General features: G+C 35.6%; 2 protein-coding genes across 4 annotated transcripts; one reads left to right on the forward strand and one right to left on the reverse strand.

Annotated features, from left to right (window-relative positions):
• Positions 1-6477: 6477 nt before the first annotated feature.
• Positions 6478-11291, forward strand: LOC141655093 (uncharacterized). Its single transcript, XM_074462193.1, has 7 exons — positions 6478-6549; positions 6917-6937; positions 8324-9385; positions 9781-9961; positions 10046-10488; positions 10574-11041; positions 11133-11291. The coding sequence occupies exons 1-7, from the start codon at positions 6478-6480 to the stop codon at positions 11289-11291; spliced, it is 2406 nt and encodes an 801-aa protein (XP_074318294.1).
• Positions 11292-13424: 2133 nt separating this feature from the next.
• Positions 13425-17585, reverse strand: LOC141657085 (uncharacterized). 3 transcript variants are annotated; one of them, XM_074464209.1, is made up of 3 exons: positions 17272-17585; positions 14764-15126; positions 13425-14045 (listed from the first exon to the last, which is right to left on the reverse strand). In XM_074464209.1, the coding sequence occupies exons 2-3, from the start codon at positions 15121-15123 to the stop codon at positions 13575-13577; spliced, it is 831 nt and encodes a 276-aa protein (XP_074320310.1). In that variant the 5' UTR covers positions 15124-15126; positions 17272-17585; the 3' UTR covers positions 13425-13574. The 3 variants fall into 3 exon arrangements, with proteins under 3 accessions (XP_074320310.1, XP_074320309.1, XP_074320311.1); XM_074464208.1 differs by lacking the exon at positions 17272-17585 and adding an exon at positions 15558-16153; XM_074464210.1 differs by lacking the exon at positions 17272-17585 and adding an exon at positions 15539-16153.
• Positions 17586-19182: the final 1597 nt, after the last annotated feature.

A 19182-nucleotide genomic window follows, 5' to 3' on the forward strand; every position in this document is an offset into this window, starting at 1 on the left:
TCTTGGCTCAGCGGTTAATATTAATAAAACATGGCCAAGAGACAACACAACCCTAGCCTAAAATCTGCGCAGACCTAGACATGCGGATACACACCACCGCACCCAAGACCCACAACTTTTTTTAAAACAAAATGAAGTGAGTACCCTAAGGAGTCCACCAAAGGGTTGGCTAGTACTTAAGCTGACCACTTACTATCAAAATAAGTAACTGAGGTCATGCCCCAACTTGGATAAACATCCACTAGTCAGGAACACAAAGGCTATCAAGCAGTGAATATATACTCGTCAAAGACTATAAAGACCTATCTATGATGAAGGCCGAAATACTCACCTAGGACCTAGTCCCAGCTAGTCCCAGTTTGAATACTTTAGCCCACACCACACAAGACTCACCACACAAGTCAAGTAAGACAAAGAGTCCAACTTACCACCTAATTGCTAACACCCTATCATGTGAAAGGCTATATAAATGTCTATTCAAAGATACAAATCCAACAAGTGTCCTCAATAAGAATTCAATACTAACTTCCAATTCTAGCAATTTTAACAATATTAAAGGCTTTAGGGGAATCTAGGGCCATTACTACAAAATAAGAAGCTATTTAAATTCAACTAACTAAATAAGAAGCTATTTAAATTCAACTAACTACACATGTGAAATAGAGATATAATAAATGGCCTAAAACAAGAAAAAGGTCGATTATCTAATTCATTCAACCGAATTTTTACCCGCAACCCCAGCCCTACGACAGGTACGGGTTAAATTGCGGTGACCAATCACTCAATTAATCGACATCGCATCGATCAAAGGGACTAAGGCTCGGTTTTCGACAAATCAACAAAACATTACAATTATCCCTATACAATTCATTCTGAGCCTATTATTTACAAATTCATTTTGTAAACTATCCTAACATGTGATAACTATTAACATAAGCATAGTTTTACCAATAACATAATTTTTATTACTTATATGATTCAATTCCTAAAGTGTACTCATACTAACTATGTCATTAATAAACCTGAAATGACAAATTTTGCAAGGAAAACCGCGAAACAAGCAACGGACCAACCCGGGCCAGCCGTGGGCTAGCCGTGGGCCTACCACCGCCTCGCCCCGCCGCTGCCCCCCCTACACCACCATTTTTTCCATTTTTATTTAGTAAAAGACCGTCTGAACATTAATTAATCGTTCCCAATTCAACTTTGTTAATTTAAACTAACAAAAGGCATAAATTAAGCATGCATGCAAAACATTTTAACATGTGAAAACTACTACTCAAACAAAAATCACCAAACATACAAAAACAACAAAGATTGTGACGATAATTCGTCGAGTAACTCGAAATATGTTACCTTAAGCTAGAAAATGAGCAATTAGCACCTCAAAACCCAAACCCTAACGACAACTAGCCGCTATCCTCTACAATATACGAGTCCCCGAACTCGTCTTCCAATTCTTCACCTAAATAAACAATTAAAACACAATAATTAAGTATATAAACCGAATTTCCGAAAATTGGTCTTAAAACAACTTCAAGAAAACTGAAATTAAATTATACCCAGTTGTAGATCTCGGCGAGGGGATTCCGGAAAGGTAAATTTCGTGAAAATCCGATAAGAAACGAAGAAATTATGGCCAAAACAGCTTGATTTTTGGTTGAAAATGGTGTTTTGGTTTTGAATGTTGAAGATGACGATGGAAGCAAGGAAAATCAGAAAAAAAAAATAAAGGGGAAGGGGGTTTGACGCGTGAAAGGGAGAAAGGAAAGGAGGGAGTCGGGTTTGAGTCGGGATTTTTCGAGTCGGTTTTGACTCGTTTCAATAATAATTAAAACCGTAAGTCAAACGCAAATTCCGTCAAGACCAAAATTCTTAAACGCGAGATTACAAGAAAATTGAATATTTATACTACCCATTTCCAAATTCGTTTACCCAATGTTCAAAAGAATTGTTATTTTCCCACCGATACGCCCTTATTTCGAAATAAAAAGTTTTACATGGTTTAAACTATTTTTAAACATCTCGAAACTATCAAAATAAATATTTTTCTTCAAAATATAATAAAATTATATTTCTTTGAATTATTTTTACTTTAAATACTTAAATATCAACTTTTATTTGATTAATAAATTATTTCCGAAATATATTAACGGTCCGAAATTACGGGGCGTTACATAGTCGGAATAATGTTTTGAGTCTATATTAACTTAAGACGGAAACTAATATTATTACTGTCACTATTATTATTGTCTGACTAAAATACGTATTTTTATATAAATTAAGTTTTAGAATATTCTTTTTATAAAATTCGTGCTTAAAAATGAATTAATTAAACTAAAAAATTTTAAAATAGAAAATAAATTAATTAAACGGTTAAATAAATCTTATATCTCAAAATGGGAAATTCGCGGGTGTTACACATTGAACACTGAACGGGCATTGATAGAAAATGTGATCATGTGATTCAGCACATCCACTACACAAGTAACACTCATCCCCATGTCCCACACCCATTTTAAGGAGTCTGTCTCTGGTGAGAAGCTTCTCTTGAACACTAGCCCAGTAAATAAAGGAGCACCGTGGGACATTCAAGTTGTTCCAACATAAATGTCTCCAAGGCACCTTACTCTTATTAGTACGAAGCCAGTTATAACCCTCTGCTGCAGTATACTTCAACTTCCCATTAAGCCAAAGGTCACCAGTGTAAGCTTGTTTGAAGATGTCCTTGACTTGCACAATTTTCTTCTATGACCAGCTGCTATCAGTAGGAGCTTTATAGTTCTGCCAAGCTCCACCTTTCATATAAACATGGTTGATCCAACGAACCCATAAGTGATCTTTTTTAGCAGCTAGCCACCAAGTATATTTGCCTAACAAAGCAGTATTCCAAAGTTTAGCAGATTTAATCCCCAATCCTCCTTCCTCTTTAGGAGAGCAACAGATATCCCAGTTCACATTAGGAGTCTTCAGATAAGAGTATTTGCCCCCCCAAAGATAATTCCTGCAAATAGAGTTGATCTTATTCATGATGCTATTAGGAATAAGAAAAATGGTCGCCCAATAGGAATATAGAGTGGACAGTACTGAATTGACCAGCACCAACCTCCCTGCATACGATAGATGTCTAGCACCCCAAGCTCTTATTCTAGCAACAATCCTATCTGTAAGCTTATTACCCTCAGCCTTGGTCAATTTTTTTGAAGAGATGAGAACACCCAAATACTTAAAAGGGAGAGTCCCCTTCCTGAAACCAGAGATCTACATAATGTTACCCATGACTTCAGAAGATACTCCATTGAAAAAAATGTCAGATTTGTCCCTATTAAGTTGCAGGAAAACCATAGTTTTCGCTATGGTGTTGTTTGTATCGTTATTGATGTCACGATGTGCAGATAGGTCTCAAACCTAAGCCAGGTAAAGATTATCAATTTAGACTTCATTTTTCGTCTTAGAGTATCTCACTTGAACTGCAATTTTGAGGAAAAATGTTAATGGATAACAATCTTCTGCTCTGCAGTACGATATTCATTGAGGGTCAAGAAAAATATTATTCAAAATCTAGGAGCAGTGAAGCTCATTTAAAAGCATCATTGTCAATCGAGCTAATGCACGAAGGTAAGAAAACTTTTGATTTATGTTACAATTCCTTAACAACTCTAAGTTATTAGGTACTCTACATTGTATTGTAGCTAGCCTATCCCATGATAATGACATCACAGTTATACAACAATTGTATTTTTTCACTCATGATTTTGTGTATTGTTAACGTCGTTCTCAATTTCTAACAAGGCTCATTATTAGATAAAAACGCATAAATTATGAGTTTTGTAATTCGGTTGATGTTTGATGAGCAGGTGGAGAGTAAACTTCTTTAAGCTGGTGGTGGTTAAAGTTTTGTAAGCAGTTGGACGGTAACGATTGAAGCATGGGTTCAGCGACATTGACGAGCTAGCCGGGGCCACATAGTAACGACTAAGCTCGACACTGAACTTTTATTTGAAATTGCAAGGTTTTTCATTTAGTTCTATTCAATGATAGGTAACCATACTGACAAGCAACTGAATATACAAATAATCAACTTTTCTTACTAAGCAAATGTAGAATGACTGTGTAATATATTACATGTAGAAAGTATCAATTGTAAAAATGTCATTCAAAATTTTACTATTAAAATTTGATGTTATGTAAGCCAAGGTAAAAAGCCAAGTATGATAAGTTTATTTTGAGGGCACAGTACAGAATGCAGCCAGCCAGCCTGCTAATCTATGTCCAAGCATGCTCTTTAATGTAAACTCTTATGCAATTTAGAATTGTACTTACTCCCTCCGTACAATTGTTTGTCTAACATTCATTTCACAAGTTTATTAAAAATAAGTTTTAAAAAGGTAAGAAACAATCCCGTGAATTTTCACGGGTGTTACACTAGTATATCACTAATTCACTATTACTTACAAAAACATTTGATAGTCAAAAACTCAAAACTAGACACATATATTTTTAGAGTTTCTCTACTAAATTTTTTAATATATATATATGTTTATTTGTAAAAAACTGTCAAAAAGTTTAGGAAAAATATTCAGTTCGCTTATAAAAAATAAAAAGTTTGATTTTATAATAATTTAAAACTCTAATTAATTTTAAACTTTGATTCCATTTGTTCACTTTTTTATTATAATAGTATATTTTGTAAAAAGTATAATTGATTTCACTTTTTGTGATGTGATATATTGAATTTCTCATTAGATTTTGGGTGATGGCTTAATTTCACTTAAATGCAAAGTTAAGGGGGTAAATTACAACAAACCAAACTTAAGGGTTGATTTCACTATCAAGTAAAGTTAAGAGGGTCATTTACCACTTCCCCGCTTTTTCATACTTTTACTGTTCAATTGAACATGGGTTAATTGTAGTTTTTGAGGTTAATTGATTGTTCCCGTGATTGATTATTGCTTTGCTGGGATTACTGAAGGGTTAAAGTGGTTAAAGTTTTCATCTTTTGTAATAATTAAGTGTATGGAAGAGTGGGTTTTGAGAAATTTGACTTGTTTGTTATTAAAGAGTGAAATTATGCTCTTTCTGTATCGGTTATTTGTTTACCTTTTATATTCACTGTGTGAGGTATTTTAATCAACAGGAAAGTAACATATATAGGTTCTTCCACTACTTAGAGCAAGTTCTTAGATATTTGTTTACTGTTTATATTTATTGTTAGGGTATTTTAATCGAAGGTAAACAGATGATTGAGACTGAGGGAGGATTTAAAGTTGTGATCTTCAGTGATGTTGATTGTTGAATAATGGTAGTTATTGATTAGTGTTTTCATCTTTTGCAAGTATTTGAAGTTGTGTTCTTGAGTGATGTCAATTACGTATTTGGGTGATTGGATGATCATTGATTGTAGTTTACATTTTGGGTATTACCGTTTGATGGATGTTCTACAAACCTATTTAATGTGTGTATTTGCCCTGGCCTAGCCGTCTAGGCGGGAAATGTTGTTGAGGTACTGTGGTAATGTTCGGTATTGCTATATCGGGTAGACTTTAGTATAGCTATTGCATGTAGAAAATCAGCGGAGATGTTTTTGGTTGATGAAAACCAAAATCCTCAACATTTTTCACCGGTAGGGGAATTGGGTTTGTAAAAACGATAAGTTTGGACTGTTTGGAGTAGTTCTTATCCGAGAAGTTGTTCTTAAAGAGAGAGGAAGAGAGGGGGAATGTTTGAAGTGGATTCATTTAAATAACAGATATAGGTGATTAGGTTCTTCCATTACTTTAGCAAGTTCTTAGTTCTTACGAGTAAATGCCAGAGTTTGTGAGCGATATGTGGCAAAACCCGTAGTTAAGAGCAACCATTGTGTTGTTCAAGCTGGTTGACCTGCGTAGATTGCGGATTTAGTCAATTTCGCTGGCACCTATATCTAAAGGGGATTAAGAATTTCACTCTCTAGGGAATGACATAACTGACCTGCATAGATTGCGGATTTAGTCAATTTTACTGGTTGACCTGCGTAGATTGCGGATTTAATTTTTTTTTTAAAATTAAAAAGAGTAAATTAACAATTACTCCCTTTTATAAACCACTTTTCTAAAATAACTCCCTTATGAAAACTTTTTAATAATTTACTCCCATAAAATGTTCTCAGGTCAAAAATTGCACCCATTTGTATTTTCAGGTGAAAAAACTTTTTTTATGACCGTTTTGCCCTTGCATATATTCATTATCTTCTTCCCCTTCATTATCTTCTTCCCCCTTCCTCAACAACAACTTTCAGGTGAGTAGACGGTGTTCGACGACGACAACAACAACAAATCCCAACTCTCAAATCTGCAAAAACATCCAAAATCTCCTCTCCAAACACCTTCGTCGATTTCACCGTCAGCAGCGGCATTTTCCTCTCTAACCCCAACCTTAATCCCCCAATTCAAACCCATTATCCACCACAAGACCATCTAATCGCCATTGGAGACACCCATGGCGATCTCAAGAAATGCAAGCAATCGTTCTGTCTCGCCGGAGTCATCGCCGCAGCCGACAATTGGTCTGGTACAACCTCCACTATTGTACAAGTGGATCTGCCATTATGTTGACCAGTTATTGAAAATATGGAAAACTAGAAAAAACAAATCGTCAATTTCAATTACAATTTTCAAATTTTTTTCATTGTTGATAATTACTCCATGGATTACGGGTCGGGTCAAAGCTGGAGCGAGCAATTGAAGAACTTGTCAGATGAACGATCTTGATGTACTCACTTGTTGAGTTGTGAGGTGCTGCATATACCTCTTGTTTGTATACTATACTTTTGTTGGATCTTGACACCTTTGGAGCTATCTTGACACCAACATTACATATAGCCAATAACTTGATGCTTGGTCACCGTCCTGTATTTCTCTAATTTTTTCAATTACAGGAAGCTCAAAAGCTTTGTCAGGTACATTACCCACTAAATGTGCTCACCATGGCTTGGAAGATTTCGGTTTCAAACATTTAACATTTGATGCAATAATCAATCAGCATTACATATAGCCAATAACTTGACTTCCATCCATGAGAGAATGAAAGCATGAAACACCTTTGGAGCTATGTTTTTGGGTCGGGTCAAAGCTGGAGCGAGCAATGGTTGATAATTTTTTTTCATTGTTAATTCTTTCCAATGTCACCGGAAAGAATTAGAGTGAAGAGAGTATGGGTGAGAGAAAACAGGATGAGATAGGGGTATTTTGGTCATAAATTTAGGCCTTAAAACTGAAAATTTGAAAATCGACGGAATATGTCACCGGAAAGACGAAATGGGTGCAACTTTTGAACTGAAAACATTTTATGGGAGTAAATTATTAAAAAGTTTTCATAATGGAGTTATTTTAGAAAACTGGTTTATAAAAGAGAGTAATTGTTAATTTACTCAATTAAAAATCATGTTGAAAGACAAAAACTAGATGTGGAATTTATACTACCATTTATTAAAAATGGAATCCATGTGGTACAAAGAATAAAGCGTTACGAGGCGGATCGCCGGATTCCTGAATCTTTTTTTCCAGATAGATCTGAAATTCTTATAAATTAAATTGTGTGCACTCAAAATACACGAAAAGGCTACGGTTACACTCGGTGTATAGAATCTTCTATACACTCGAGTAATATCATGACATATGGCAATGGTGAGGCATGAAATAGAATCTTTTGCTTTGTTATATTTGGGAAGCCAAATTTTAGAAAATCAAATTTTAAATTTTCTTTCTCATATTATTGTTAGTATTTCTTTTTACGTAGTTGTTCATTCATGGACGGGTTTTACTCTTTCATGGACTTTTTTTCATTATTTTTCCATAGTATACCCTTTACCTAATTCTCTTTACTTCTCTCTCTAATTCTCCCTAATTTTGTCCCTCACAAAATTAATCAAATCAACAAAATTAATCCGGCAAATTACAAAATTATGGATGCTAATTCTCGTATCGATCAGGTAATAATTCTAATTCTTAATTTTATTAACTATATTAAGATTTGTTTACAAAATACTAATTAAATTAGGGTTTGTATTCGATCAAGTAATTAAATTCGTAGTACAACCGCAAAACTAACTCAATTAACAGTCGTGCATGAACATCACACCACCAAATTGCAATTTACTTTGATATCCCCATGTTACTCATAGTTTCACGTACTATTTACGTACTCAGTTCACAGTTCACAGTTCACAATTGTTGGTTCTCTGCATGTTTCACGCACTATTTTTTCTTTTTCTTTTTTTTTTTTTTTTATAAATGTTTTGTATTTTATTTTAGTAATTTTTATTATTTCTTTATTTTTATTTCAGGACTCAGAGTCGGACGAGTATGAGGAATTTCCTGCAAAAATGATAGATACTGGACACATTTTCAATGTCGGAAAAAATTTCAAGAGTCACGATGAATTGATAGCGGAAGTTAGAAAAATTGGACTTTTACATGATATACACGTGCGGCTAGATACTTATCACCCACGTCGTGGTTATGGTGTGCATTGGCTTAAGTGTGACAAGTCTGGACCTTATCAATTTCGAGGAAATTTTGACGTTCCCTCCACGAAGTCGTATACGGGGACTAAAAAATGTTGGTGCCCTTTTAAACTCAAGGCGGTTGGACAAGTTGACGGCACATGGAGGTTAGATGTACATAATGGATTTCACAACCACTTCATTGGAGTAAAAGATAATGTTTTGACTGCTGAGACGAAGGAGTTGATTTTGTCCATGACAGCAAGTAAAATTTCGGTGGCTAACATACTAATTGAGTTGAGAAAGAAGGATATAAATGTCACTTCCAAACAAGTGTACAATGTTCGTGCAAGAGAGAAAAAAAATTGTAGAGGAGATCGCACAACTGCTGAACAATTGCTTAAACTTGCTGATGATCATGGATATCGAACTTTTCATGACACAATTCCCGGAAAAAAAAAAGGTACTAGAGTGCTGACAAATGTTCTATTTATACATCCCGATTCAGTCAAGCTTCTGAAACTTTACCCATTTGTATGTATTGCTGATACTACTTACAACACTAATATGTATAAGATGCCATTGCTAGAAGTTATAGGTGTTACACCAGTTGGTAAAAACTTCTCCATGTTCTTTGCACTCTTGCAAAACGAGAAAAAAACAGCATATAATTGGGCTCTAAAATGTATGAGGGAAGTAATAGGATCAGATGAGAATACGGTTTTTTTGACCGATTGTGAGGAAGCTTTGATTAATGCTATCAAGAATAACTTTCCAAATGCTAAGCGCTTATTATGTAGACGTCACATAGAGAAAGATGTCGAAGCTTGGGTGAAAAAAACTAGGATAGAAAATTCAGGTTCTGTCGGCGAATCATTTGCAAAAGGGAGGTGGACACGAATGGTAAGATCTACAAGTGAAAAACAATTTCTCGAAAATGAGGAGGAGATGTACAAGGCATACAAGTTTGTTCCAGTGTCCTGAAAAATATTGCAAAAACACATGGATCAATAAATATAAAGAGAACTTTGTATCAGCTTGGACCGACAAAGTATTGCACTTTGGCAATGTTACTACAAACAGGTAATATAATTTACTTTATATGTGTATTTATTTTGTTTTGTGATTATTGGTACCTTATGTATATTGTTGATGGTCAAAGGGTTGAGGGCGCACATGCGGACTTAAACGCTTGTTAAGAACTTCGTTGGTGGACTCGACAATCGTATTTGAAACAATTCATCATCTTTGTGAACCTTCAATATCACGAAATAAAAGATGAGTTTGCACGTTCACAGACTATTCGTCTTCATCTTACTCAAGCCATGTCTGTTTATCAAAGATTAACTCATAATGTGACTCACAACGCGATTAGAATTCTTGATGATGCATTGAAAGAGGTAAAGTGTAACAATTGTGCATTGAAGACAACTCATGGTCTACCTTGTGCATGCAAGATTATTGATTTAGTCAATACAGGTACGACTAATAATTGATATTGTTATTGTTGTTATTATTGTTGTTAGTAATAATCATATTTAAATTTATTTGTAAATTGGGTAGGTAAGTGTATTGAACTAGATTCTGTTCACCAATTTTGGAGGACTTTTTGCACTGCCACTGAGGATGAAAACAACGGAAAAGACAACTATACTAGAGAACATCAAGAGCAAAATAGATTACGTAGACTTGCAGATGATGTCATATCATCTGGCAAAGTAGAAATGATGCGAAAGATTTCTGAGTTTGCGGAAATATTGTTGCACCCTCCGAATGTAGTTGACCCGGAAGTTAAAAAGACAAAAGGGCGTCCGAAAAAGACTTCTGTTTCAAGAAATCCATCACATTGGGAGTATGTTGATAAGATGTTTCCAAAAACAAGTCGTAAGAAAGCAAAAACTATGTCAACAATTGACACTCCTACTAGTTCTACGACACCCGTCAACACTCCTATTACTTCTACGGCGCCAGTCAACACTCCTACAACTTCTATCTCATTTTCACGGGTTAATAAAATTTTATTTTTTAATATGAATTCGTATTTAAAAATTCTATTTAGTTTTACTTAATACTATTTTTATGAAAATACAGGACGATAAGTCATGTACACCTTTCCCATATCCAGATGCAATTGCTGATTATTTTTCACGTTATATAACGGATTGTGTGAATGTCAAAGGCGATGGCCACTGTGGGTACCGAGCGATTGCTCATGAGATTTATGGAAATGAAAATGAATGGGCGAAGGTTCGGCGTGATTTATTGGATGAACTAAATGTTAATAGACAATATTATGTAGATGTATGTGGGGGTGAACGAGAGATTGCCAAATTGATAAAGATGATATCGTTTTGGGAGCCTTTTGCACTCTCCGAAGATTATTGGTTTGAAGTTGGGCTCGGACTTCTTGTATCAAACCGTTATGATGTGATTTTTGTGACTTTGTCATCAACTTACTGCTGGACATTTTTACCACTGAAAGTCTTGGGCATTGTACAAAACGGTCCAAAGAAAATCGTAACAACAGTTTTGGTTGCTTCAGCTAAACATTTCGTATGGGTAAGTTACAATCAATTTAATTTTAATATTATTTTGATATATTATACGATTAATAATATTTTTTATAATAATCTAATTTTTTTTATAACAGGTGCGTCTTCGAAATGACTCTCCGTTACCAAGCCTTTACCCTTCTTGTCGAGGCATTGAACACGATAGTAGCCAAGTTGCTAACAGAATTACTCTTTATGAGTCTATGCAGCCACCGCGGCAGACTGCGTCATCTGTAATAACACTTTCAGACTTATAGTTTTAGTTGTCGAACAATACATTTTCAAATGCTAAAACTTAAGACATGGTGCTCAAGATTATTTCATGTGTGTGTAAGGCTTGCTGCCTTGCTGGTATGTTTAAGGCTTGCTTGTGTGTTGTTCGACTATGATTTTTTACTTCCCAATTTGATTGATAATACAGTGTGTTGTGTTGCCTTTTCATGAATAAATGTACCACTATTTTCAAGGAATTCTTGTACAAGCTGAGAATAACTACGAAAAATGCAAGAGTTTCTTGCCAGCTGAGAATAACTCCGAAAAAAGGCGCCAAATAAGATTGTGTCAGACGGGAACAGCTGCAACCCCCAAAAAACAAGAAGAAAATCGATTCATAGACAAAGAGTACAAAACACATTCTTATTCAAGAATTGCTGATGGGGAAAAAATGACAATTTGAATGGAATTGTGATACATAAAAGTGATTCATCGACCTAATACAATTATCGCAAATATTCATATTAATACACTGATGCTAAACAATTTCCTGAACTATGCGACACTCTCTTGTTCCTACCACAAACACGCATAGACCGCTATAAACTTCAGCATATAAGCCGTCTTAAGCTTAGCACAAAAACAATCTTAAAATACGATATGTACGCAACTCTGATTGTCAGGCCGTGGTTACTGGTTAGCCTTATGTAACACGTAACATCAAGCATCATGGGAGTAATGGCTCGGGGCAGCATCACGTTCGTTTGGGCACGACTCCGTCATTTCTCGCGCATGAAAACCAGTCTTAAAATAGCGCGAAACATTAGCTCGAACTCATCTTTATACTAGCATGTAACTTCTCAAAATAGTAGCATGGGTATAAAAACCCGTCTCCAAGAAAGCATTGTAGAAGACGGATTTAAGCAAATACATGAGCATGAACTTTGTTGTAGTTTATTCACTTGAACTATGCATGACACTCTTTAGCTCCATGGCTCGTAAATAGCTCTGCCTCATTCGGGATTCTTCACAAAAAAAGGAAATTCCACGATAAAACCGCTTCATATCCTACAAAAGACATAAAAGCACACAAAACTCTTCCAAGGCGGTATTAGCTCAAACAATCGCTCCAAGAGCGGAAATTAAATATGAAAACGAGCTAAATAAACATAGCAGGAGGAAATGTGTATAAATAATGAGTATATCAGGCTTAAACATAGCAGAAGGAAGTTGCTCTATTCAGTCTCTGTTAGCTGTTGATCCACAGAACCTGATGACTCATTATGAGTTTACTCGTCGACTTTATGCATTCATTATGCAATTTCGACCACTGAACAGAGGACCAAACTGAAATGGCATTTCAGAGATTGGCTAAAATGGCAGGAGTGATATATAAATGCTGTCAAAATATTCCACTATATTCAAACTCCACAGAGTAAAAACATAAGGGAAGAATGTACCTTGGATTATGAAGAGTGCATAAACTAGTGTTATTAGAATGGTGTTTTTTGGTGAGCTGAGTAAAGTAGAAATGAGCAGTAGGAGCTTGTTTAAGAGTAACAATGTAAACTCCAGCATCTCATCTTGGCACAATATTACACAAACAAATGATGCTAATAAAAACAATATATGAACAAAATTAAGCTCATTCTTCTTCATCTTCATCCCCTTAGTTTCTTCAACCTGGCGAATATCACCCCTAGACAGACCGTCTAGCAGCCACAGTACATGAGGAGGACAGTTCAGAAGTGTCTTTCACGGTTACACCAAAGCCCTGGTTCACCTTACTTTGATTCAGTAATTAGCAAATTAATTAGATCTCATGTGAGACGATATTATACTAACAGTTTTACACAAGAATTTGTGATACTAATATGATACGATGTAAGACCAACCCAATTCAACTAAAAATCTTCATCATATACCCATTGACCCTAACAGATTACCTCCTCATAATATGAATTAGTAATTGAGTTAGCCATAATTCAAACCTAATTCAGTAAGACCCCGTTTGGATACTTGAATTTCATTTTAAATGACCAATCTCAAATTATAAATGTGAAATCATGAATCTCAAATTCAAATTCTTTGTTTGGGAAACAAGGGATTTGAAATTTAGAATTTGAAATCCAATTTTTATGTTTGGCAATACAAAGAATTTGAGAATCCAAATTTGATCCAAACTCAATAGTTAACTTATATTGCAAGGTTTTTAGGCTAAAATTTTCCGCAATACAAAATAGAATGCTCAAATTCGGTTTACAGTTTCAACTAGAATGCTCAAATTGTCCAACTATGATCAAATTCGGTTCGGTTTACAGTTTCAACTAGAATGCTCGATTACGCTCATCAAGACAAAGCAAAATCCAATCTAATTTTTGATCACTCGGAAGGTCTTTGAGAACTTGAAATTTCACCGGCGCCTCCACGAACATATTTACGGCTTGTAGAATCTGAGGACGTAGGATGCCAACAACTTTGGAAACCTCATCAAATACCTCTTTTCCTCCCAAAGTTGGAGTTGCTTTTAGTCTAGCTTCAACATAACTTTGGAGTGTGTTAGCAACTTGAGTAACCGCATCAGCTAGACTATCACTTTTTCGCTTCTTTTTGGAGCTTGTTGAAGTAGTATCGATGCTAGAAGTCGAACCATCACATGCTTCCTCATCCATCATAGTAGCACCCTCTTCATAGTGCTCCCCTCCATCACCAACAGCTCTATCGGGTCCAAGTAATATCGATATATCATCCCAATGCTCGATATATTTATTGGCATAAGATGAAGCAGGTGGGTTGGCCTACAATGAGTATGCAGAAAAAAGACACATACATGTTAGTCTGATAAAATATAAATCTGTAACTATCCAAAAAGAAGCTGCAGAAGACAACCTCTCTGTGAAGAGAAGCTGCAGACTTATGCACCACTAAAACTTAACTTGCCATTAAAGCCTGAACTCCTGGGGCTGATAGGACATAAGAAATGGACTCAACACAGAGAGAATAGAAGGCAGACGGATTAAACGAAAAGAAGCTGCAGAAGACAACCTCTCTGTCCAAATGTATATTCAATCACATTTCATAACAAAAGCACAGTTCATGCCACAGTTAACAAACTGCAAACAGTAAATCACAACTGCAAAGTGACTTCAGCTACGAAAATTGCACGGATATATCACATATCTAACAGTATTCTAGTGACTGAGGCTTACAGTTAATCATTAAAGTCATGACTTGGTTTCAATATATTTCCAGTGACTGAGTACCCTAACTTCATTTATCTAATGACCTTGCTGAACTCATACAGTCACGCTTAAAATGCATAGTTGCACTTTCTGCATATTACCTACCACCTTTACCAAGTTAAGTTGGTTACCAGAGACTCCCAAGTATATTTTCTTCAGGTTAGCAGGGTTCAGACAAGTGACTTATTTCCTGTCTGAATAGAAGTATATACCATGCTCAGACAAGTGAGGCTGCCATGAGAATAAAAAAGAGAATAAAAAGCAGGTGCATTACCTTGATATATGTATCCCATTCATCCTGATCGTCACGTGATACTAACACCATCTTCCTCTCCTCATCCCACTTGAATTTAGTTTTGGTTCTTATCTCCATGATAGTTCCATAATGCCTTCTCCAAATCCTGACACGATTCCTCACATTTTCAGTAGTCACGGATACATTTAGCTTGCTTCTTACCTCATCTACCACCGCTTGGTAGGCTTGAGGCTTCCAATCCCCATCTCCCTTGTTTCCTTGACTTACTTGATTATACAACACCGAGATTAAAAGTGCATCCATTTGGCTATTCCAAGAAATATATCCTCTCTTCTTGGGTTGTGTAGGAACCAAAACTTGCTTTCTTTTTTCAGCCATCACCTATAAAAGAATAGGTCAGAATCTACAACATTAAAATCAAGTGGGGTGATAAGCTCCTACAACATTAACATTCAAGTTATGGCGAAAGCCGACATCCTAAATAAGTTCACAGAATGTCAGGCAGGAGAAAGCCGACATCCTAAATAAAAGAATGTCAGGAGCTTTATTAATGGGCAAAGGGGGTAGAAAATAAACTGGACAGAATGTCAGGCATACTGACTACCAACAACTTCAGAAGCAATAAGCACTTCAGAGATTAAAATTGCTATCAACTTCAGTGATTCAGGGCATCAGGTTGATATAAAGTACGGCTTTTTGGTGAGTATTTTGAAAACTGATGTCCAGGATCCAAATATAACATCCAATCAGAAATACACATACATTAAAAGGACAAAAAAAAATCACAATCCACCTTTTGAATGACTACTTACCACCATCATTTTCCTCTTTTGCTGCAAGATCGTGGTAAGTAGTCAGATACCCCTCCTAGCTCGATAATCATTCCACATTTTTGCTGCAAGATCGTCTCTAAATTTATTCCACTCTTCTGTTTGTCTAACACTCACTACATAATCTTCTCCACCATCCTCTTCTTGTACCACTGCATTTTGTAAATCTTGTTCTACCTCATTCATTAGCGCCGTTTCATCCATTTTTTCAAATCTTAAGAAGTTGTGTAGAATGACACAAGCATTTATGATTCTGACTTGGGTTTTTTTACCATAAAAGCTACTGGTCCTCATAATAGCCCAACGCTTTTTCATGCAACCAAATGCTCGTTCAATTGTGTTACGAGCTGATGAATGGCGCAAGTTAAAAAGCTCTTTGGAATTTGTTGGGGTGTTCCCTCGCCATAAATTTAAGTGGTATCTTGTACCTTTATATGGAGCTAAGAAACCTTCACCATTGGTATACCCTAAGTCCACAAGAAAATACTTATCCTTTGGTACTTTAAGATTATAAGCATGCCTTTGAAGAGCGTCGCGTAGGACACGTTGATCAGAAGCGGACCCTTCCCACCCGGGTAGAACATATGTAAAACAGAGATCTGGCAAGGGTGTGGAGAAAAAATGCGACAACTTCTTCATTAGTCACGTTTCTAGAGGTAATTAACCCACCCTTTGATCTCAGAATCCTACATAATTTCTCAAAACAACGCCTATCGAAACGCAATTGCTCTTGACATTTTCTATTGTTTCTTAATGTATCTAACCACATTGCTCTTTTTTGTGAACGTTCGTGTTCGTTCCAAGCCAAATCCCTAATCTTATACCTTTTGTAACTCAACGCTCCTACTATAACGACAACACAACCCACAACTAGTGTGAAAAGCTCCATATCATCATCTTCTTCTTCTATTCTGACACGTTTCAGTGATTCCCTTTCATTATTATCCGCCATATTACTCAATACTCGCAAATCTGAAAAATTATAATGAGTTTATATCATGTAAATAGTTCATTTTTTTTGGTTTAGTTTTTTTTACTCATTCCATCAGCATTCAATTATCAATTCACTGGCAAATAAGGCGCACATTTACGACAAATTGAAGCAAATCAGAAGCATAGAACAGTTCAAAATAACTAATAATACGATACATTTCAACACAAAATCAAGCTGCAGCTATTCAATGAACAAAATAACAAATGAAACGATAAATTTGCAGAAAGATCCAGAGAGTTTATCCAACATATTTGCAGAAAAACAACTTAAAATGAGTTCACATTGACCTTTGTTCAAAGAGTCTATATCAAACCCGAGTTCGAAAATCAATTAATTTTCCACATTACACAGCCGAGTCCCACCTTGAGTAAGCATGATAGACAATATCAACTAATCAAGAGACATACCCTTCTATATAATCATTCAACGATAATGTTTTCAAATTTGTCTCACTTCTGAACTAAATCTTTAGCATACACAATCATGCTAAAACCAGAGAACAAAACCACAAAAATCGAAAAATTAATTGAACTCACAAAAATTGAAAAATCAACTAATCATACGATACATTTCAACCCACAAAAATCGAATATCAACAATTCAATGAACAATGAAACGATAAATTTCAATACACAAATCATAATTTAGCAAAGAGTAATTAGAAATTTAAACCTAGAAAAATTGAAAGAGGCGTAAACATACTTGGATTGCTCTGATGGATGTTGATGAGAAGAAAAACGATGATTATAAACCCACGAAAAATCGCACGAACCCTAGAAATTGGGGATGAACTTTGTCGATGAAATTGATGTTGATGAATCGAGATGAGGGAGATGGAGTTTGAGTCTGTAGAACATTCTAGAGTGGAGTTGTAATTTGGAATACGGGGGGTAAGGGGGTGGATTTGGAATGGGCCGTTTTATTAGTCTTTAGAATTTGATAGGATTTCAACCAAATCCAAATCCAAATTATGCCATTAGCCCAAACACCATATTTGGGCTAAATCCGGAATTGCAAATGCAATACCTGTTTCCAAACAGGCCATAATCGAATTTAGAATTCAAAACTAATTTAGTAATTTTCAATTAGCCAGAAACTCCCATGTTTACTAATAGTGTGAATGGTGTTGATACTACTTTTACGAACAACAACAACTGGAATTGAGTCGGATCGAACCGAACCATAAACAAGTGAAGAGAAACAAACCTGATTAAGATCATCGCTGGGAGCCGGATATGTGAGTTCGACTGATGGCCGGTGGCGCAAGGAAGGCGGCGGACGGGTGGTGGATGGTGGCAGACGGGTTAGAGTAAGATAAGAAAAGAATAAATGAAAGAGAGAGAAAGAGAGATGGTGTAAGGGTATTAAAATAAATTCATTGAAATATAAGGGGTATTATGGTCATGTACGTCCATGATTGAGTAAAACACGTACATGAATGAGCACCACCCTTTTTTTATACCATATTTTTTTTTAATTTTTCTGATTTGGGAAGATAATATTCTCACTTTTTCCTCTTTAACATTATTAATACACTATACACTCGACGTTATTAGTTGTATGTAATCAAATGAAATCGATTCATTGACGCTATTATCCGTTTAAAAGAATAAACGTATGAATGAATGTACAATTTTTTTTTAACCAAAGTAAACTTTATAACTTTATATGATAACGGTTTTTCTAACTGGGCATAGGATAAGAAACCAAAATAGAAAAGAATTAAATGCTATTTTTATGGGAAATGGTATGATAATAAATTGTTGGTGTAGAAAATTTAGAAGATATGGTCATATGAACAAAGATTTTGTTAATTATAATATTATTTTTAATTATGGTAAATATATAATAATAATTATTAAACAAATAACAAAACTAATAAACTTCTAAAACTTTCCTTCTACGGTAGAAAATTGTCCATGCAAATATCTCCCAAATTCCTTCCATGATTAATAATAGATTCACTTCACATGTTGAAATTTGATTGGTGGTGTATAGAATCTTCTATACACCAAGTGTAATCGTAGCATCTTCCCTCAAAATACATAGTTATTTATAAAAGTATTCCTTACATTCACAAACTAAAATCACACATATAGCATAGACCAAAATCATGTGTCTACCTCTTCTAGTAATATGACAAGGGCCTAGTAGATGAAAATGAAAGTGGCACTCCGTAATATATACTTCCTCCATTCAACTCCACTCTACCAGTTTGCTTTTTCACATTTGCCAACGCGTGTTTTACGCGCTAAATATCGTTTGCGTCCCTTGGTGTAAAGTACTCTGTTGAGGATACAGTGTTGAACGAGGTGAACGACGTCTTGGCTCGAGAATGTGGGTACGTGTGATGTTACTCATGTCTCAATCTATATTCTTTATGTATGTGGGGGCTACTGCAAACGCTTACTTTTGCTCTTTGGGACCTGGTGGAGTGGTGGGTGCACCGTGCGCATTAGCGGGGTCATGTAAGGGACTATGTGAGCCACCATACATTGTTGAGTTGAACGTTGCGAACTTGGGTCCCAGCCTTTCGCTGCTGCTCTGTTGTCTTAGAAACAAAAACTCGAGGATGATGGAAACCAAGCTCAATTTTCTTATGCTAACCAAACA

This window comes from Silene latifolia, chromosome 5, assembly GCF_048544455.1.
Source record: "Silene latifolia isolate original U9 population chromosome 5, ASM4854445v1, whole genome shotgun sequence".
Lineage (NCBI taxonomy): Eukaryota > Viridiplantae > Streptophyta > Magnoliopsida > Caryophyllales > Caryophyllaceae > Silene > Silene latifolia.